The 22,052-nt window shown below is 48.6% G+C and overlaps 2 protein-coding genes across 15 annotated transcripts in view; one reads left to right on the top strand and one right to left on the bottom strand.

Moving 5' to 3' along the window:
* The first annotated feature begins 444 nt into the window (after nucleotides 1-444).
* LOC117590834 (microtubule-associated protein futsch) overlaps nucleotides 445-22,052 on the top strand; it is a 43,815-nt gene continuing 22,207 nt past the window's right edge. For 9 of the 14 annotated variants that reach the window (XM_034283818.1, XM_034283819.1, XM_034283820.1 and 6 more), the window contains exons 1-4: nucleotides 12,401-12,791; nucleotides 12,973-15,204; nucleotides 15,376-15,771; nucleotides 16,526-22,009. In XM_034283818.1, the coding sequence (XP_034139709.1) occupies nucleotides 12,506-12,791; nucleotides 12,973-15,204; nucleotides 15,376-15,771; nucleotides 16,526-22,009 (8,398 nt within the window). In that variant the 5' untranslated portion in view covers nucleotides 12,401-12,505. Of the gene's footprint in view, nucleotides 516-5,169; nucleotides 5,648-12,400; nucleotides 12,792-12,972; nucleotides 15,205-15,375; nucleotides 15,772-16,525; nucleotides 22,010-22,052 lie in introns of those variants that run through there. The other 5 variants (XM_034283813.1, XM_034283815.1, XM_034283817.1 and 2 more) reach the window with 5 other exon arrangements.
* Nucleotides 2,976-3,598, bottom strand: LOC117590839. Its single transcript, XM_034283832.1, has 2 exons — nucleotides 3,485-3,598; nucleotides 2,976-3,430 (listed from the first exon to the last, which is right to left on the bottom strand). The coding sequence occupies exons 1-2, from the start codon at nucleotides 3,570-3,572 to the stop codon at nucleotides 3,249-3,251; spliced, it is 270 nt and encodes an 89-aa protein (XP_034139723.1). The 5' UTR covers nucleotides 3,573-3,598; the 3' UTR covers nucleotides 2,976-3,248.

Consider the following 22,052-nt stretch of genomic DNA (forward strand, 5'->3'; position numbering starts at 1 on the left):
TCATACGGCTCTGTAATTTGTTTTACGGGTACTCGTATGAGTATTCATATGCATTTGTTGCTGCTGCTGATGCTGATGCTGCTGCCTGTGCTGTTGGCCTTGTTCGATCTTGGCCATTTACGGGGGAAATGTCACAACCTGTTGGGGTGTGGGGACACTCTGCTTCTGGCTTGCCTCGTTCATCATGATATATCGCAAATAATATTACTCAGCAAACCAACTAAAATAGAAAAAAAATACAACAAAAATAATTAAGTCAAAATAAATCAAAGTGAGAAATGTGCATCGAAATAATTGCATCATCAGCGGGGAAAATCTATCTAGAATAATCTTTAAGAATCTACCATTTGAGTTTCACTAAGTCCTGCTCTTAATTTTGTATATCCCATACAATTACTTTTAGGAGATACAAATTAAGATGAATACTTTTTTTCCTTCCTCTTGCAGCTATCTTTGAGATGGAGTTGGAATGCGATTTGGGTGCCATACAAAATGAGGAATTGCTGAGGAAAATGGTAAGTTCTGGCTCTATTTCCTTATTTGTAAAGAGATTTTAGGGAAATGATTTCACTCGTTGCCTTCGGCTTTCAAATTCTCAATTTACCCACGAAGCCTCTGCCAACTTTAGGATAATTTTGGGAGAATTTTGTCTGTTCCTTCTGGACACTTCTCCACCTTTATCTCTACTCTTTCGCTCTCTCCGTCTCTTATTCTGTTCCCGCCATCGCGCCCACCTCTTTGGTCAAGTGCATTGCCTCTTTTCTGGAGCTGGAGCTGGGCCTGGACCCGTCCCGGATGCTGTTGTCATTGCCTTTAAAGACCAGACCCCGACGATTCTTTCCAGAACGGACCATAGCCAGAGATGGGACACATAGCCACATCGACTCAATCCGGCCACTCACTTAGTCAATCGTTCAGTCCATCAATCCAACCCAGTTCAACCTGACCAAATTGGGTCATTTATGGGGTTGGTTGTCTCTTGCTGTTCTCCTTGGATCTCTGGCTGTGGTCTTGCCTCGTGTCTTGCCGCGTGGGTTGCTTGGCCCGGCTCGTCTCCTGACTTAGCTCAGACGCTGGCAATAATCGTTAAAAAGTGTTTAGAAAAATCAATGGAAAAGCGATGACGACGTATGGGAGAGTCCTGTCCAAATAAAAGGATCCATGTATGTATCATCAAAATACTGGCATCTACATCAAAAAAGAACGAGACGAAAATATGTACATATCTATCCATGCAGGGTCGAAGCTTCGAATACCCTCTGGTATGGTCAACAAACTTATTACACCTGTGGCATCAGATTTGCACGAAAGAAGAAAGTGTTTACTAAGAATTGTTTTTGACGAATTGTTCCAATAGTGTTTTAGCGATAAGATAAGATGCGATTAGATACTTTGGAAACTGCATCTTTCCACTTTCAATTTATATTAAAACAAAAAAAACACTTATGGCAAAAATAACGGATTGTACCCAAAGGTAAATTATACGAACGATTTTCTGCATACTCAGGAATCTGTGCACTTTTATCTTTGTTGCGACAAACAGCTGGTCAAAAGTTTTATACTCTAAGCGAGGGTATGGCAGACTCAGCAGACGATTCACAGCCCACGCAGTCAAGCCGGCCGGCCAAATGGGGAGCTGCGGAGTGGCATTGCGGCTGCGCTGCCTGATGCCTGCTGATGGGTGATAAAGCCTCGGATGAGTCATTGGCCATGAATCAATTTCAGCGTTTTGGCCTCTGGCCTGCCTGAATTAAGTTGCCCTCGCTCTCTTCTGCGCTCTTCTGAGCTCGTCGCTCCAGACTGCTTGCTACTCCTCCTCCTCTCTCAATCTGGTCAGCCTGCGCATCTGCCCAAAGTGTACATTTGCAAGGTGTAGCAGTGCTGAGGGGCGCGCTCTCCACTGCATTGTTTTTGGACATGTCTCGCTACAACAGCGAAAGTGTTCCTCACCTTGTTCACTTATGTACACCTTAGAGCAGGTTGAAAATTGAGAACGGTCATGATCTCCCTCTTGTCTGTGCTCCCTGCGCTTGCTATGATCTCTCGTTTGATCCTCTCTAAGATGCTTTGCAGGTCTCCCTTCGCCACGCTGTACTTGCAGTCTGTACTTTGCTCTCTTCCTTCTCCTCTCTTGCTGGGAGAGGTATTGTGTGTTGTGCTCTGCTGCTACTGTCGCTGCAGGCCGAGTCAGAGCATTCCCCCTTCGCCACTTATGGTTTAAATTGTAAAGACTATGCATCCCTGGCAGCCGGCAGAACAGAAAAGAGCAGAGAGCGTTGGATGTTTTACGATTCAAGTCTGGCCATGAGGCCCCAAACTCGATACGTTTCGATTCGGCTCGATTAAGCCCCGGCGTGGGTTGTTCGTAGCTGCTGCTGATGCTGCTGCCGCCGTCGATATATAAATCAATAAGCCAGAATCGAATTGGCACAGAGACACCCGCGTATGGCAAATGTCCAAATGCAGCACTGGTGGCCACTGTAGAGTGAACACCCCTCTTTCCCTCTATCTCTGTCTGATTTGTCTAGTCACGACGTCTGCGTCTACATCTACGTCTACGTCTGCGCAACGTCTGCGCCACCAGCATCAACCGTGCTCTCCTGCTGTCTTGCGTTTCATCGATGAGTAATTTTGTCGCTTTTTTGAAAATAAACTTACTTCGATTGTGGGCGGTATTGGAACCCGTTCGAGGGCTCTGGAATTAATCTCCAACTCTTTGAATATACAAATGTACAATGTACATATGTAAATACATGTGTACGTATCTGTATATTTATGTATTATATTTGTTTGCATACAAATAAACACTATTTTATTGCAACAACGATACCCACCCCTCGGCGGGCACTGATTGAGTGATTTGTTTGTGGATTCACACATGGTATAAGGTGACGTAAAGCGCGACATGGTGACAATGACACCGCAAAGGAATCCCATTCCCATTCTTTCTCGAAAGTTGCAAAAAATCAAGGCCGTACACGTTCTGCGTTGGTGACCAAACAACATTTATTTTCAATATTGGCACGATCAATTGTTGAAAACAAATACATACATACATATGTATGTATGTAGCCGAAAGAAGAGGGGATTAAGTGTTGGGGGCACTGGAGCAGAAAAAGTGTAAAAGCGACACTCCCTTATCATTGACAATTTAAAGCATAGTAAGCTGAATATTTGGCACTGAAAAATAAAGCTATCTGTTTAGGTAAAAAAGCTAAAACTGCTTGCGAAGAGTAGTGCCCACAAGGTTAACCTTTCCTGCCCGTTCCAGGAGGCCTGAGACAAAAGTCTTCACAGCCCTTTTTTCCATCAAAGAAGCCGCACGGCTCTTTGCCCTTGCGCACTTCATAACATTTTTTAGTCCTTTCATTGAAGCCCCAAGAGTTATGCACATAGCATTTAAGCCGGCCCCCAGTCAACGCGCAAACAGCTAAATCAATTCAAATATGAATTTAAATCACAAAATCGACTAAATCTTACGTACATTCATAAATGGGACTCCTGTGGAAAGGAACACAAGAGGCAGCAGCAAGAAGTAATATAATAAATATGATCCGGCACTTGCACTTCATTGTGTCAGCAAACGATATTTGCAATCGAAGCATTATGGATCTCTATATTGCTAGACTGCGATTAGATGTGGTGCAGGCGAGTGATGATTGTAATTTCTATGGATCGTTTTGCATTTTCAATTCATATTTCTATATGAATGCCAGCTGTGTTACAAAGAACATACAATACCCTATAAGGATCTGGAAATCAAATCTCTTTCTCGGAGTAAAACTACTCTTTTAGAACGTAAAAATCTTTTGAACACATTTAAAAACGAGAAGGGACGTGTGAGACGCTTCTTACACGTCACAACTTTTATACCCGGCACTCAGTGTTACATCTGCACCTTAGCGGTGCTTTGTCAAATATTACATTTTTTCTTCATCTGTCATCTACACTGCAGACTCGCGGCAGAGAAAGAGGCAGCGCCCGCACACAAAAAACAAATATAAGCTGCGGGACGGGGTGGGTTAAATAAAAGAACAACAAAAGCTGCGGGACAGGGTGGGTTTGGCCACTGGAAATTAATTGCTTCATTCTGGCTATAATAATAATGATCCAATCGGATCCCAATTTGGCGATCTGATAGATATGGTCATTCCCTAAGGAATGGCGTTTTTAGTTTTCAATTATTTTCAAAATTGTAGATTTGGGAGGGTTTTGCCCTTTTGCGGGGCGGGGTATTTTGAAATACACTGGTTTCAGTGTGAGCATACAGCAGTCTGGAGTCAAAATTTGGTGGGTCTAGCTCTTATAGTCTCTGAGAACTAGCCGACAAACAAGACGGACAGACGGACAGACAGACATGGCTCTATCGACTCGGCTATTGATGCTGATCAAGAATATATATACTTTATGGGGTCGGAAACGTTTTCTTCAGTGCGTTACATACAACCGTTATTCGCACAAATACAATATACCCTATTTACTCTTCGAGTACCGGGTTTGATTATATGAATGTTAAAGGTTTGCTCCAAGCAATAATTGGAATCTGCTTGAATCATTTGTTTCCTGGACGCAGATCAGACCCTCCGCTTGTCTGCCATAGTGTCCTCGCCTGCTCCGCCAACGGGCAAAACGGAGAGAGCGCTGCCAAAGCTAGGCCATGAGCGGCTTCAAAGATAAATAAAACGCTCCAAGACATTGTACGGCGGACAGAGCCGCTGGTACGACAGTGCTGCGTAGAAAAAAAAAAGGATCGAATCTAATTTATTGATTTTGGCCTAACCAAGGCTGATTTTCATTTAGTTTTAATGTTATTTTAGAGTTTGTGATTAAATTTGTTTCATAAAATAAGAATTTTCCTAAATCTGTTAAGCCAGCAAATGCAGATACAAATTTGACATAAACAATGGGCAGCACTTTGCACTTAGCACCGTCTGGGAAAAATTAAGCTTTGAAATGCTAAATTAATCAGTTTGAAAAAAAGCCAGATCTGACGCGAACAAAGCGAACTCGACAGCTCTGCTGGTCGAGTCGGTCTCGTCATCTTCGTATTCGTAAGTAAGTATTTCGTATTCGGTCATATCTCTGTTGCTGTTGCCGTTGCCGCCGCTGCTGCTGCTGCCGGCGTCAGCGACAGCGTCTAAGCTTTGGGCCCGTCGCCGTCCACTTTACGCGGCTTTCATTCTGATTGGAAACTTCAGTCTGAATTATTTTGGTGCCTCGATTGCAACGTGCGAACGCTCCGTGAAGCAGCAGTAGCCAAACACAAAACCCAAACACACAAAAGCCACGATCATTGTTTTTTTGTTTTGTTACTTTTTTTTTACCTGGCCAATCGACAACATAAAAAAATATAGAAAAAGCTGAAAATTAGTAGCTTTTGCACGAGAGAAAAAGGAACAAACGACAGAACGAACCAGAGATCAAGCCGGGACAAGGATTAGTCACGTCTACCCAACAAACGTATTTATTTCCCAGTGATTTGCCAGTTTGCAACCACAACTACAACAACAACAGCAACAACAACAACAATAACGCAAAGAGAGGATCAGAGGAAAAAGTGATCTGAAGAGGGGAAGAAAAATAGCAACAGAGAAATTCACACATTTATCTCTTTCCCAAGCGCCCTCTTACTGATCCGTTGACTGAGGTAATTTATGTTAATACCCTACATTCGGAGGGCATAAGGGTATTTGGTGTGTGCTTAAGTCCTTTTAAAACTTTTAAACGAGAAAAAGCTATGGAGATCTTAAGTGTCTTCCCTTTGAGATAATGGTTACAGATTTTTTGTCCAACCGAAAACTACAACGATCATCTGAACCTAAATAGGTTCACATTTCGAGAAACTGAAAGTAATTTCTTATGATCAGAAGCTATAAATCGAAGTAGAAGTGCCCAAATGCATATTTATATGTTTGTATATATTTTTATACATCAAGTTTTTACTTTCGGGAAGAGTCGAGACGTGTTTGCCGTGCAATATTGGGCGTCCTACGCTCTCTCGACTTTTTTTTGCTCTACCTTGAGCAACTTTCACACTTTCGCAGACTCACACATTGGCCCCTTCACCCCTCTCTCTCTCACTCTCTTGTTCTCTGTATCTTTTGACTTTGCACAACAGTTAGTCAGCAAATGGTTTTGGTATCTGTATGTACAAATGTATTTCGGTTTCTGTATCTGTATCTGGCCTTAGTAGCTGGTAGGCAAACAAAACAAACGGATCTTATCTGGGAATTAGTGCCCCACTTGGGTCTTTCATCAGTTGATTGAAGATCCCAAGCGTAAGAACAGCTGGTCCCAGGCGGGGGTGGGGTCTGGATAGACACAGGCACAGTCACAGGCACATTCAGAGGCCCCGACAAACCTTGCCCGCGGCCATATGATAATCTGGAGTGCATCTAATTATAATGGAACACGTTTCCACTGCCGTAGGCTGCTGGCCTTGGTAGCGGTTTTACGCATTGTAACAAAACCAGATCATAGCCATCAGGGATCCCGGTCCGTTCCAGTCTTATAATTGGTCTCATTATTATGTTAGATCTTCAGATTAAGTTAAGTTTTGTGTTGAAGTAATCAGTGATCTCATTTGTACATAGTGAAATCCATACTATGATTTTTACTCTATAAAAGACATGTTAAGTTCAGCAACCAGTGTAAATATTCCAATCTATTCCCAACGAGAAGGGACGTGTGAGACGCTTCTTACGCTTCACAACTTTATACCCGGCACTCAGTACTACATCTGCACCTTAGCGGTGTTTTGTCAAATTTAAAATTTTTCTTCATCTGTCATCTACATCTAGAACACTTCTCACACCAACACGCTCCTTTAGCTCGCCCGCCTTCCCTAGAAACGCACACTGCAGACTCGCGGCAGAGGCAGAGGCCGCTGACTACACGAAGCTGAGTGTGAATGAGAGAATGTGAAAAAACAGCCACTGCAAATTGATTTCTTCATTATGGCTATAATAATGATCCAATCGGATCCCAATTTGGTGATCTGATAGATATGGTCATTCCCTACGGAATGGCGTTTTTAGGTTTGGGAGGTTTTCGCCCTTTTGCGGGGGCGGAAATACACTTGTAACAGTGTGAGCATACAGAAGTATGGATGAAACATTTTGTGGCTCTAGCTATTATAATCTCTGAGTACTAGGCGCTCATCAGGTCGGACTGACGGACGGACAGACACACATGGTCTGTCAATCGACTCGGCTATTGATGCAGATCAACAATATATATCCTTTATGGGCTCGGAAACGTTTCCTTCTGTGCGTTACATACTCTTTTACTCATTTACTCTTCGAGTACCGGATATAAAAATTGGACAAATCTGTAAATTTGATTTTAGACTTAACTTTAAGTAATTGAATGATCAGTGGCGACTTGTTCACCAGATCAGCTGTGGCCACTCCACTCCCCTCTTAGCACTCAATTGATGTCTCGCCAAGATCAAATGGGGGATACATTTTTCGAATGGGGTTCCCAAATTATAGACACCAAAAGACATTTTAATTCAGTAATGGTTCATCTGTGCTGTGTGTAGTTTTGAAACTCTTTAAATCTGATGCAAACCGATTTAACGTAAAGTGAATTTATTGAGAGTATCTACATATCAATGAACTATTAAGAAAGTTACTTGAATTCATGTCGACTCGATCTTCTATCAATAACTGATAAATACATATGCTTTATATATTCAGTCTCAATTTGATCCATCACCGATGAAGTTTCGAGGCCTTTTATACGCTGATCTGCGAAACGGAACTCCAAATGCAGTCATAAATAAAACAAAGTTATTGTTTAGACTACGTTATGCATAAAGATATTCCCCCCATTCGCTTCGTATGAGATCATTTCGACAACTTCTCAGACTGAGGGAGATTCTCTGCTTTTTCGCTACATTTTCACACAAATATGGAAACGACGATTTTTGGTTATTTGTATGTACATATGTTTTTACGTATATATGTACGGCAGATCCATTGACCATATATCAAGTTTGCATTCTAATTTTCAATTCGTGTGCGATGTCTACCTACCCTCTAATACCCACTCGCCACACACACGGCATCATTTGACAGCTGTCCATCGATCAAAACGACATACTGGAAACAAATACAGAAACGGAGTTACACGATTTTTCCCATGGCGCAACGGAGAGCCCCTGCAACGATTTGGTGCTTAGTATGCAGGACGGGGCCCACGAAAGTGCTCCACTTTCGGAGAACATAACATACATATGGTAGAGGAGATGGCTGGCTAGCGTGAATGTTTTATTCACCTGGGGCGATGTCATATCCAAAATAAGACGAAAAACAATTAACAGCACAACCGAAAAATCGAAAACACAAATAATACCGTGTCTACAACAGCGTGAGCATAAACATGCTTCGCTCGCTCTCTCGACCGCGCTGCTGCTGCGGCTGTTTCTCTGCTGACAGCACAGGGTATATTAACTGGCAGGTATGGCAGTTCTGTGCAATCAAATAACATAGACCCATAATTCATATGTATGTATATTTGTGTATGCTGTATGCTGTCAAAACTTATCAAAATCTAAAACTGACAAACAGCTGCCGGGATGCTTCTAGACTTTGGCACCTCTCCTAATTATTGTGCATTGCCGACGTCGACGTTGGCGTTGGCGTTGGCGTACACGTCAGCCATGCGTTACCGTCGCTGCTGCTGCTGTCGCTGCTGCCGCTCTGATTCGCAATTGGCAGTGCTCTGGGCCGCCGGCGTCGTACGGCGGACGTACAGGGGCAATTAGGTCGCTTGCATATTAAAAGGCATCAAAATTGAAACGAAATTGGTATAAAAATAGCCACTGACGCCCCAAGTCAGAGACTGGTGGGTGGGCAGTGTGGTGTGATGTTGTGACGGGGTGTGGGGGTCTGTGCAAAGTGCAAAACAATTTCATAAATTGAACTGATTGCCGATGGCAGACGCCGCTCTCCACCGCCCTCTCTCTCTATCTCTCTCTCACTCTCTCTCTCTCTCTCTCTCTCTTTAAATCACTTTATATTGTAGGCCGCCGCTCTTGTGTTAACTTTGGCTACACTGCACAAAAAATAAGGTCAGAATTTGCATTAAACAAATGTCACATATGCAACAAATCGGGACAGTTATGGCTACTAACAAACATTAAAGTACCTTTAAGATTTTTTTAATATGACAGAAAGTGAGGTGCTAATACCACCTGTGAATGCATTTTTTTCAGTGCACTTCTCTGTTCTCGCCAGTGCCCATAATCTTGATAACTTTTCAATGTCAAAGCGGTGGGGTGCGGTGCGTTTCCCCCGCACCAAGAGACATCAACAGGTAGCAGCTCTCTTACTATCGCTTGGTGACCTCTCTCTATCACTCTCTTTCTCTCTATCACATTCCTCCCTGCCATTGTCTTGATAAACAGCTATCTTAAGCCAAGAAATTCTTGACTCTTATCGCCTTTGATATGCACTTGAGAGGTACAGGAAAACAGTCATTCGCAGTGTTTCGCAAATATGGAATGACCCAATTGGAATACTCCCGCTCTGCACCCCTCCCCCCAAACTATTTTGTGTGACTTAAATATATAAATAAATCTGACAAAGGAATGAAGTGCCTCTGATGCCAGCTTGTTTTCTTTCCTTGTTTCAATTAAGTTTTATTAAATCTTAATTTCAGTAGCAAAACAATTTTTTGCAAAAAATGATGAGGGGGGAAAAGAAACGACATGGCAGCGTTGACCTCCAAAGCTGACACGACAGCAGAAAATTTAAAATAAAAAACCTTTAAATTCACGGCACAAATGAAATGAAACAACAAAAAAGAAACACAAAAACTATAATTTATCAGCATTCGCATATCAACAAAAATCTCGTACGTCACGTCATCATCATCATCATCTGTCGCAGCAGCAACGGAGTGAGAGAGAGAAGCAGCGATCCATCCAGCCATGAAGTATATACTTTGTTCCTCCCATTAAGAAGTTTCTTAGTTTTTTCATGGTTCCTCCATCCTCCTATATAGGAGGTCTCGTCGGCAAAAATTATGGAAAAGTGCGAGTGAAAAGTGCGAGTGAAAGGGCTCTAGCTGTAAGGGTGAGTGCAACGACAATGGAGTGTGCTGATTGTGACTTTGCTCCCACAATTTTCTCTTCTCTAAACATACCGGTACATGAACCATAAACTGCACCAAATCCGCGTCAAGCAAACGAGAACTGAAAATTAGGAAAAGCAACGAGTAACTCTGCCACCGACGAGACCTCCTTATAGTTACTTCATGCATCCAGCCATTCATTCCTCATCATTAGTGGAGGAGGGCGGCCTGCAGTCAGCGCAGCGCCAGCGCCAGCGTCGACGCAAACAGGTTGGCGTTGCCGGCTGCTGCCTCTGCTGCTGCAGAGGTGCGAAGACTGACTCTGCTGCTGCTATTGCTGTTGGCGTCGTCGTCGTCGGATTTAACTGGTTATCATGGGCGCTTTTAGAAATTACGTCATTCGTGGAAGCCTACAATGTGTGCTTCGATGGAGGTGAGAAACTCACCGACAGCGCTCTCACGACTAGGCGACTAGGCGGAGAGACAGAGCTGTGGCTCACCCTCACATAAATAAACCTGTAGCGGCTCTCTGACGACGATGGCGAACGACCAGTTCTTGCAAAGTGCAGCAATGTTTTCGCAGACACGCGCAAACGAACACGCACACGCACATACCCACACATAGACACAGAATTGCATTTGTTTTTCGTCTCTTTGTCAATGCCATGCCAATACTTGCATTGGCTGTGAGCGAGATGAGTGAAAGCGGAGAGCCAGCCAGCGCCATCTGCAGTGCCATTTGGGCTTTGTGCTTTTTTTACGATTTTCTGTGTCGAAATGGTAATGATTGAACCAAAAAGAAACCACTTGGCCATCAATCATTGAAACGGTACGAATATGATGTAAAGGCTATTGGATAGATTTCACTAATAGCCATAGATAGATGCGATTGTATGGTGGGAAAATGAATATTTAAAGCACAGAAATGTAAAAAATAAATATGTATATAATGTAATAAATATATAAGTATGTATATACATATGTAGTTGGGAGTATCTACTAGTATCATTTGATGGTTGAAAATTCATCGAGACACCACAGACAGTCTAACATACGCTACCATCTGAATATAGATTATGCATAATGCCATAAAATATTGTTAATTTGACTTGAACTTGACAACTTTGACAACTTGAATAATGATAGTTTTAAACGAGTTCAGGAAGTTCTGGCTGGAAGTTGGGCACTCCCTCTGCCACGCTACCAGTCTACCACACTGATGATCGAGAACGGGGTGTCATTATTGATAATACAAATGTTAATGTCATTGAACATGTTTTTCCGCCAAACGAATCCGTGTGTGAGGTGGTGATATCACCGCCGCTCACTTGAACTTTTAGTAAATTTGTTAGCCAACAAAATTTGGAGTTGCTGATCGCTGCCTGCTGGCTGTTTCTTTTTCTGTCGCGCATTCTAAATTTTTGTTTAAAAAATAGTAATGATGTGTTTATGATTAAATCGTATCTACAAATGTACTCTGTACTCGAATGTATTGTGTGGCTCTTTGCTGCTGATCCATTGCTTATCGGTCAGTGTTTGTTCGAGGTGTTCCGTTGCTCGGCATTTTGTTTATTTATTTTTAAGCTAAAGTTACAGTCCACTGATCCACTACAGATATTTAGCAAACCAAGATTCGATTTGTATTTGTTGGCATTCCAGTTCAGAGTTTTCTCGGCTCTTAGCTGAAGAATTACAAGAAGAAAATAACCCAACGAAAGCACACGGATAAGGGTTGTTTGTGCGCTTTTGTGTTTAAATTCCACAGAAAGAGTATTCCACCATTTTTGGACAGTGCATGTCTTCCGGTGGAAGAATTGAAATGGAATCCGTACACGAATTCCTCTTTACAAATTCCCAAGAATCGAAAACGAAACAAAACAACGTTGAGTCAGATATCAATATGACTATATGGCTATATGACACTATTTGGCTGACTCAGTGCTGGCTGGACTGTGTGTTGGCTGGCCGACTGGCTAATTGGCGGGGGATGGTGGCGATGGGGGAGCACTGTGACTGTGTCTCTGGGGAGGGCGCCTTAAAAGGCGAAGTAATTGCTGGAAATGGTGAGGGACTTTGAGCACGCGTGGGCTGTGCACTCCACTCAAATAGACTCGGCTCGACTCGATGCGATTCCACTTCACTTCGCCTCGCTTCGGCTCATCTCTACACTCCACACTCCACGCGATTCCCACTGGAGGGCTGAAGCTCTAATTGGCTCAAGGACAGGGGTACTGACTGTCTATGTGTCAGTCTATCGACTGTGAGATCTGTTTGGTTTTTTTACTCATTTGTGGCTCTTCTTTTCCCCCATTTTTTGTAGTGGCAGCAGTCCGAGGACAGCGAACGCAAGAAGCAGATCCGATCGCATCTCTACAAGCTGCGAGAGTCGCGTCTCTGCAATCTGTACAGGCACGAAGCGGACCCAATGGCGGAGCCACAGGGAAATGGCAATGGCAATGGCACATCCTCGCTGACTGGTTTCGGGGCCAAGGATCCACTGGCCACGAGCCACGGGGATGCGTTGCTCGATCAGAATTTCCAGAGCCTCAAGTCCAAGGAGGTGCGCGACTCGATGAGTCCCACCCATGAGCTGAAGTTCCATTCGATGACACTCACGCAGCCGAGCAGCACCGGTTGGGATGTGCAGACCTCATCGGAGGTTAGCCCCGATGGCAGGGCATTCCGCACGGAGACTCTGGCCAAGACAGATGGTAGGTCCCAATCGGTTCTCTCTCTCCCTCTGTCTGAACACCTAAAAACCTAACACCAGTCCCTTGTCGGTATTTATGTGTGTGTCTAACCTTGTTCCAATTCTCTCTCTCCATCTCTTTCTGTTTGTATGTGAAATGTCCCGTCTCTGTGCATCTGCAATGCTCTGCTGTGGTGCTCCAGGCATTGAGAAGCTCAATGGGGGCGGCTTGGCCGAGTTCAAGGGAAGGAACGAGCAGCGATCGAGCGCCTCCCATCAGGGCGATGACCAGAACTACGTGAAGAAGGCCTCGGAGAGCACCAATACCCAGCTGCAGGAGAAGGTGGTGTTTGGTGACGAGAACAGTGGACGCACCGAGATGAAGGTGAGCTCCACCTCCACCTCGTCCTCGTCCACCAAGAAGGTGGTGTCATCCTCCTCCTCCTCCTCAAAGGTGGAGTACGGCGATGAGCCCTCCGCACAGCCAGCGCGCTATCTCATGGATGACCAGGAAAAGGTGTACCAGCAGCAGCTGCAGCGAGAGCAGCGTGAATGGGAGGACAAGTGTCGTGTCCAGGAGCAGCGCATCCTGCAGGAGCAGCTGCAGCAGCAGCGACAACAGCAGGAGGAACGCTACTCGGAGAGTCGCGAACAGAGCAACAGCACAAGGAACGTCCAGACCCAGCAGCACTACGAGGAGAACAAGCTCTACGTGGACATGGACAAGGCATCGCCGGAGTACCAGCGCCATGTCCAGCACTTGATGTCGCAGCCCGGTGAGATCATCTCCAACACGGTGGAGTATCCCAAGCCCAATGTGAAGATGATCACCACGGTGAAGCGACTGCCCGATGGCACCATTGTCAAGAACAAGCGCTACGAGACGGAGCAAGTGAATCAACCGCAAGCCCAGTTGCAGACTCAGACCCAGACGCATACTCAGTCGCAGACTCAGAGTCAGCGACGTGCCCAGGATGTGCATGATAGCCATGTCCGTAATCAGACCCACAGCCAGAGCCAGCCTCGTGATGTGGTGGACAATGCAGAGCCACTGGGACGTCATTCTGGACAGCAACAGCGACCGGTGGAGCGGGAGCAGGAGCAAGAACAGGTGACTCAGTCCCAGAGTTTCTCATCGGTGAAGAAATCAAGTCGTCGCTTCTCCACGGAAACCACTTCGGAGACGGTTGAGGAGTTTGATGATCACGGCCAACCCATCACTGCCGCCGTCCCAGCCGCCGGTCGTCCCTCGGTGCCTCAGTCGTCGCGCCAGCAGGTGGCACCGCCACCACAAACCAGTGACTTCTCCACGCACGGCTTCCCCTCGGTGCGGCCCAACAAGCCCACGCAGGAGTTCTCCAGCCAGCGGCCCAGCAACGAGACGGAGCAGGAGGTGGTGGTGGTCAAGTCGGAGAAGAGTCGCAATGTCAAGCAGAGCAGCAGCTCCCAGCGCACCATCGAAACGGAGTTTGTGGATCGGCCTCAGTCCCAGTCGCAGTCCCAGCCGCAGATTGCAGCCCGAGCTCAGGCGCCTATTCCCAGCTGGGAGCAGCCAGCAAGTCCCAGGCGCCAGCCTGTCGATGACTACAGCACCCATGGATTCCCATCGGTGCGATCTCGACCGGATCAGCCGGATGGCGAGGTGATTGTCACGTCCAAGTCGGTGAGCCGCAACCAGAAGGCGAGCCATAAGTCACAGACGGAGCGCATTATCGAGACGCAGGTGGATCAGGACTATGCCAAGGCCCATCCCAACAGTCACACGACCCACTCGCACGGGCAGCCCCCGCAGTCTGCCAGTCCCTCGCCAGACTCGGGTGCGCGACGCCAGGCGGCCCAGACACCCGCTGCGGGCGCTCGTCCAGGAACTCGAGGCGGCAACAGTCCGAACAGCTCGGACAACACGACCACAACCACGAGCGTGTCGCGTCGGCAGCTGGAGAAGGTGGACGCTGCCCATCGGGCATTTGCGGCCTCGCTGCGCAGCAGTTCGCCGGCGGATAGCACCACTTCGGTGGGTTCGCCCCACCATCAGACGCCGCGTTCGAGCATCTCCTCAAGCCGCACCTACCGCCGGGAGGGACGCGAGGGCTCGCACGACAGTCAGGCGCCCTCGGAGTCAAGTCGCATCAGTACCACAACGGTGACCAGACAGACATCAGGCGGTGGCTCAGCCCCAACCACACCCAAGAGTGTGGGTAAGACGCCGGTGGTTAAGCAGCAGCAGGTGACGACCACCAAGACGATTAGCAACGAACCCAAGTCGCCCACCCAAAAGGCGGCAACGACTACTGTAACGACCACGACAACCAGCACCATCAAGACTGGGGGTGGTGCAGGTCCCTCGTCTCCGACAGCAGCAGCAGCAGCACCAACACCAGCACCACAATCTCCAACAACAGCAGCCGCTCCGGCCAGTTCCGCTCCAGTTCCAGGTACGAAATAAAAAAGAAAGAGAAACAAAAACAAAAGTAAAATCTCAAGAAAAAACACATATGAAAAAAATACATACAAAAGTAAACAAGATGAATCTATAACTATATCATAATAATAATACTATATATATATATCGGAAAAACTATGTATATGAATGTACTATCCTTCAGATAACAAGCTATCACAGTATACGTATACTACCACTAAGCCTGGCGACATATTCTCTCTGCCATCAACTCCAACTCCAACTCCAACTACTCCTCCTACTATTAACAACGAACCAACAACAACAACAACAACAACACCACTAACCATCAACAACAACAAAGACAAGAACACAGCCACTGGCAGCACTACAGCAACAAGCACCACCACCAGCCACGACCAAGAACCCATCCGAAAGGTAAAGGTGAGCGCCAATGAGGCGCATGAGGCTGTGCCAGTGCCAGTGGCAGAGCCACCCTGTGTGAAGCGTCAATATTATCAGCTGGGACCTGAAACCGTTAACGAAACCCTCAACGCGGGGGAAACCATAGTACCAGTGCCCCGTCCCTTCGAGAGCGTTGGTAAGGCAACTCCCGAATAAAAAAAAAGAAAAGAAATAAATTAAAAAGTATTTGAATAATCAATAAACCTTAAAGATATTGAACAGCCCATCAATCAATCAATTTGTGTATGCCTATGCTCTCTCTCTCTTGCTCTCTAGCTCTCTCGCTCTCTATCTCTTTAATTCCTTTTTGTTTTCTTTCGAAAATGTTTTTCTTTTTTGGAAATAAATATACTTAAAACCGAAAAACAAAAAGCAAATGCCAAATGTTTGAAATGTTCAATGTCTTGACCACTCACTGCCCCTGAACACCGTGCACCACACACACACGAACACAAAGACACACACAAATGAAGGACGATTAACACAAACAACAACTATCCACACGCAGCCTGTAGTGCACAACAAAAAACAAAACTCTCTTCTCTAACTCTCTTCTTCCACTAATGGGGCCGCCAAAATGGGTCTTTGCCTGTCTACAAACCTGTGCCTGTTCTGTTCAGTTTGCCTGCCGCCTAACATCCCTCCACCCCTGCCCGTAGTGCCTCGTAGAGTGCGTCCTAACACGTAGTAAGTAGCAGCCACCAAAGCGCAACCCGTAGTCGTAACTAATCCATTAACTGGGAAAGAGCCAACAACAAACAAACAAAAAAACAAACAAATGTAAAACACAAGCACCACAGTGGCGGATCTACGATCTATGGCCCCCAAATCTAGATCCACCATCGATAACCGCTGATGATCTGCTCCCTGTTGATGTCTACTCCCCGCAGCCACCAAGCAGACGGACACCAAGACGCGTTACCAGCAGAGGAACGAGGAGCAACCCGAACCCCAACCCGAATCCACATCCAAACCCAAGTCAAACCTTGCCAGTTCCAAGGGCAATTCAAAGTCTCCAAGCGTCGAACGTCGTCCCGTCTTCAGGGAAACGACATTCGAGGGCAGGCGCGGCTCCAAGCCAGAGGAGGATGTTCTGCTCATTGAGGAGCAGATCCTCATAGATGAGACGACGTTTCAATCACGGCCCCGGGCCCATCCCAAGCCCAAGCAAGGCAGCCCCGAACCAGGACTGCCCCAATCCAGGGCTCAGAGCCCAGAGAAGCCGCGGGTGTGGCCACGACAGAGCCCTGAAAAACAGACACAACCTCTGCCGTCCAAGGAGAGCCCCCAGGGACAGGTTAGCCCCGAGAAGCAGCTGCCCAGCAAGTCGCAGGTTCCCCTGTCGCCCGTTGGGCGTGCTGACAGCCCTGAGAAATCGGAGCCAGTAAGGGCTCAGCGTTCAGAGAAGGAGGCACCAAGGGCTCTGAATCCAGACAAAGAGCCTGAATTGCCCAGACGATCATACCAGCTGCCAAAAGAAAGCAGCAGCCCCCAGAAAGTGGTGCCTAAGGCTCAGACACCACTAGGGCCAGCCCTGCCCAAAACTTCTCAGAGGGCCCAGAGTCCCGAGAAGAAATCTGGCTACTCCAGAGGATCACCGCGGCAGACTCCCGACAAGGAGATCCCCCGGCAACCTCAGTTGGGTGCCCCACGACTGAGCCCCGAAAAGGAGAGTCCCCAGTCGGCACCACTTCAGCCATCAGTCCAGCAGAAAAGAGAGGATGAACTCTTCCGCAGCACCATCACAACCCATCAGACACGAACGACTAAAAATAATCTGAACGATGAATTTCTAACGAACGAACGCCAGGGGCAGCGCCAAAAAGAAAGGGATTCCATACCGCAGCAGCAACCCGAACCCGAACCAAAAACCAAAACCCAACCGCAACACGAAGAAGCCATAGAAAGTCCCGATGGTGGTTTATTCTCCAAAGGAGCCGACTCCGAGCCCGAGCCCGAGCCCGAGCCCGAGCCAGAGGCACCCACTTATCGCAAAAAGGGTCTGAGTCGTCGCGAGACTTTCGAGGATCGATGCCGCAAGATCCTGGGCATGGAGGAGGATGGCGATACCCAGGGTAGCTACATAACGCGACCCAATGATGATAATGATGATGATCACAATCAAACAGAGGAGGAGGATGAGAAGGAGATTAAGCAAACAACCACAACACAGAGGCAGAAGGAGACGGAGACCATTGAGGTAAAGATCGAAGATTGCCTCGATGACGACTATGATGATTATAATGATCAGCCATCGCGTCGTGTCACCGAAACCTTTGTGGTGCGCACCCAGCCGAAAATCAAGGTGGATCAGGTTCCACAGCCCGAGCTCAGTGAGCTCTTTATGGATGGGGAGGAGACTTCAAAGGTGGATAATACCCATCACATACCCAACCCCAAAGAGGATGCCGAGACGATCAATGTGTATGAGGAGACGACGATATTCAATACCAAGCGACCCTCAAAATCTTCTTCGCCTGTCCCACAGACACCACGGAAATCTACCAGAAAGTCTCCTTCGCCTTCGCCGTCGCCTGCTCCTTCGCCATCGTCTTCTCCTGCTCCTTCAACAGCTTTCGCTCCCCATTCCAAGCCGGAGCCAGAGACTGTGTCGACGAGCTTCATAACCATCGATTGCCAGACCACAAAGACCAACAGAAAGTTACAGCCAGAGAGCCAGGCAGGTCCCAGCACCAAGAACATTTCATCACCCACGAAAGAGGAGCCCCAAGAGGAGCTGCTGTCCCAGAAGCGCCCAAGTGTAACGACGAGCACAAAATCCGAAACCGAACGTCGTAATTCCCGCACCAGCCCCACTAAGCAAACAACTCCGTTGCCAAAGTCTGTCGCCCCAAAAGGTCCACGAAAGGAGTCGCTGACGGGTCGCAAGCCGGAAGCAAATGGACCCAAGCGTGACAGTGTGGTGGAGGAGACCCGCACCATCACGACCACATCCACCACAACGAAAACGGGGCGAAAGCCCAGTGATGGTAGTGCCTCATCGTCCCTCAAGGATCGCTTGCGATCTTTGCCGCGTAAGCAGAAGCCTTCAGTCCAGAACCATACACCAATCAAAGCGGATAATGTGGATGGGGATACAAGCACCTCCCCAGATGTGAGTCCTTCGCGTGCGCCCCACAACACAGAGCGTCGTCGGTCGAGTAACATTTCGGTGCACACGGAGATCATTATCGATCATACGTCCCCAAAGTCGCCGCGCACCGAGCGTCGACCCCAGCTGATAGCCGCCTTGAGCCCTGCCGCTGCACGAAAGTTGCCGGTGACTGAGCGCAAGGAGTCGGCACCCGTACCGAGGGTGACACGACGCGATAAGGCCGACAAGGTACTGCGATCCACCAGCGAGAACATTATCAAAGTGGTCAACGGAAAAAAGAATCCACACAAGCAGCAGCCCCAGCAGCACCAACCCAAGAAGCAGCCCAGGCCCAGCCAGCCCTCCAAGCCCGAAATGAGCACCCTGAGGCCCGTAGAACGGGGAAGCCGACCCAGCAAATGCTTCACCACCAAGACTATCAATCTGAGCGAACAGCTGCTGACCAACAGCGAGGACATGATCATCGACATACAACAGGCAAAGAGCTCCCGAGAGCCCTCACCGGATCGCATCGTACCCACGCCAGTGAACGCCATGGCCGTAGAAACGGGTAAGCCGCGCTATCCGGATGTGGTTCAGGAGCCGGACGATGAGCCGCGCAAGAAGCCGCAGGTGACCAACATAACCATCTTCGAGGAGGCGGCCAACGCCTATGTGGGCTGTCAGATATCGGAGCTGCGCAGCTCCAATGGCCTGGACGACGACATACTCGACAATCCCATGGTGGAGGCGCCCCAGAGCCTGGACTATCCGTCAAGCAGCACCAGTACCAGCGCAGATCCATCCCATCCAGTGCAACCGGTGCAGCCGCAGGACACTGATGACTGTCTGCTCAGCGTGCACGAGAAAGTCTCTCGCTTCACCCACTCCGCCGAGCAGGTGAAACAGCCGCGCAGCTCCGTGCCCTTTAGCCGGGAGTTCGATACCAATGCCAGGATACCCGACAACGACGAGTGCCTGCTGAGCATCAACCAGAAAGTGGACAAGTTCCTACGCACCGCCGAGAACATAACGAGGCAGCCGCTGACGCCGACACCCAGCCGGGAGTTGGAGCGCCCTAGTTTCGAGGAGATGGATGAGGAGCTGCGGCAGGATGACTGCACCCTGAGCGTCTCCCAGAAGGTGCACAAGTTCATTGACACCGCCGAGAAGCTGGCCCCGACGGCGCCACAAAAGTCGCCACGTCTCGTGGCCAGCATCGAGAGGCACATTTCGCGACAGGAGACGGACTTGGAGCAGGAATCGGAGCCGGAACTGCAATCGGATCGCGAGGAGGATGAATACCCCAAGCAGCAGACCCAGCAGGAGTCGGAAGAGGAGGAGCCGCTGCCCATGACAAAGAGCCACACGACAGCCATTGAGTTGAAGAGGCAAGAGGATATCCTCAGCCGTCCATCGGTGTTCGGGCAGCCATCCCCCAAAAGTCCACCCACACCGACGATGACACCCAAGCAGAATGGCACAAAACCGAAAAGTACTCCAAGCAGCAGCCTGATCACCGAGGAGCGTCGATCCTACAGGAATCAAACCACAACTGGAAGCACCACAAAGCCCATGAAGTCACCCCAGCAGCAACCGAGCAGCAGCTCGGTACCCAGGGGTAGCAATGCCAATGGCCCATCGAAACCCACAATGAAACCCACGCCAGCTGGCAGCGTCATCAAGCGAAACATGGAACATGTCAGCCAGCAGCAGTGGGTGATTAGCGATGTTGATGTGGATGTGGAGATGGTGGGACCAGCACCACCCACACACCAGAAACCCGCAAACATCCGCAAGCCTCCAAGGCGTTCGGCCTCGCCCTCACCCATACGCTTGTCACCGTCACCGTCGCCGTCCCAGTCTCCTTTAACTTCGCCCTCTCGGTCACCCAGTAGACTCAATATCACTGGCACCACCCGAACCAACTTGTACTTGAACTCAGAGCACTTCCAGCACAGCCACAGTCAGAGGCAGCAGCACAGCGGCACCACCACTAAGCAAAAAAGTCCAAAATCCATTCCAAGCCCAAGTCCAAGCCCGATTAACCAACACCCAAGAAAAGTCACAGACACTGCTGATCCCGAACCTCCTGTACACGTTGAATCCCTTCCAGCAATCCCAAATGGGCGGACTGTAGCCACTCGCAGGAATGTGTTCGAGAAGACACCACCACCAACACCACCACAGGTAGCAGCAGCGCCAACAGAACCGCAGGCTGTGGGCGGCGGTCGTCGTCCCTCGTACATGGATCACACCAAGAGCTCGCTGGAGCACATACGCCGAGACTCGCTTGAGATCAATAAGAACAACTATTCGCGCAAGTCATCGGTGGAGAATGACTCCGGGGTGGAGCCACGGAATCCGAATACATCGGTCAAGTTTGATGTGCCCAAGAAGGAGGAGAAGGTCAAACCGAAGATCAGCGATCAGGAGATTGAGGAGATCTTTGATCTGCCGTTGCTCGAAGAGCTGCTGGAGACGGTGAGCAGCTACGAGATGCGTCGTCGGATACGCGCCCAAATGCGGCTCATCCGAAAGAACATGATCAATGCGGAAACTAGCAGCAACACTACCACCACAACGGTAGTGAAGACCTCGCCCAGTGTTGCACCACAGCCGAGGAAGCAGCTGCCACAGCAGCAGAATGCAGTGTCTCCACGCGATCGTAGCCACAGTCCGGTGTCCAAGACCAGCAGCATCAGCCTCAAGGAAGTGCGAACCACCAGCAACACTACCAGGAGACAGCGCGCAGAGCAGGTGGATAGCACCACAGGCCCAGGTGGAGCCACGCCACAGGGCAAGCCGCCGGTGAAGCCACGAGAGAGGAGCGCCAGTCCGGCCCATCGACGTCGCAGCAGTCCGCCCGGCAAGCAGTCGCCAGGGAGCACCACTCGGACTCCAAACAGTGGCACTGGGCCACGTGCTGGGGCACCCAGCAAGCCATCACAACAGGAGCCCATCTGGGCAGATCGCGCCAAGGTGCTCAAGGGTCCCGGTCCTGTCTCGAATTGTGGATCCAGTCCGCGGAAGGGATCTGCCACGAGCACCACCAGTACCAGCTCTAGCAGCACCACCGGGAAGGTGACACGAACCCTGCAGAGCACCAGCACCAGCTCCACTGCCAGCTCCAGCAGCAGGCAGGCAAGCAAGCAGCGCGAGGAGGACTCCATTACATCCAGCTACGGAGTGGGACCCACTGACGAGAATGGACTGCCCCTCTTTGGGATAAGAGCCCTCAAAAAGAAAAGTCAACCGGCACCGTGTGAGACCAAGCAAGGTAAGCAAGGATCAGCTCTAGTCCCTAATTCCTTTACCGATTC

Source organism: Drosophila guanche, unplaced genomic scaffold, assembly GCF_900245975.1.
Source record: "Drosophila guanche unplaced genomic scaffold, DGUA_6, whole genome shotgun sequence".
Lineage (NCBI taxonomy): Eukaryota > Metazoa > Arthropoda > Insecta > Diptera > Drosophilidae > Drosophila > Drosophila guanche.

Bases quoted from the DNA above. Each gene is read 5' to 3' on its own strand.
- LOC117590839 (XM_034283832.1), bottom strand. From the start codon at position 3,572: ATGAAGTGCAAGTGCCGGATCATATTTATTATATTACTTCTTGCTGCT. The intron at 3,431-3,484 runs GTACGTAAGATT...GAATTGATTTAG, and splicing joins CAGGAGTCCCATTTATGAAT to CTGTTTGCGCGTTGACTGGG.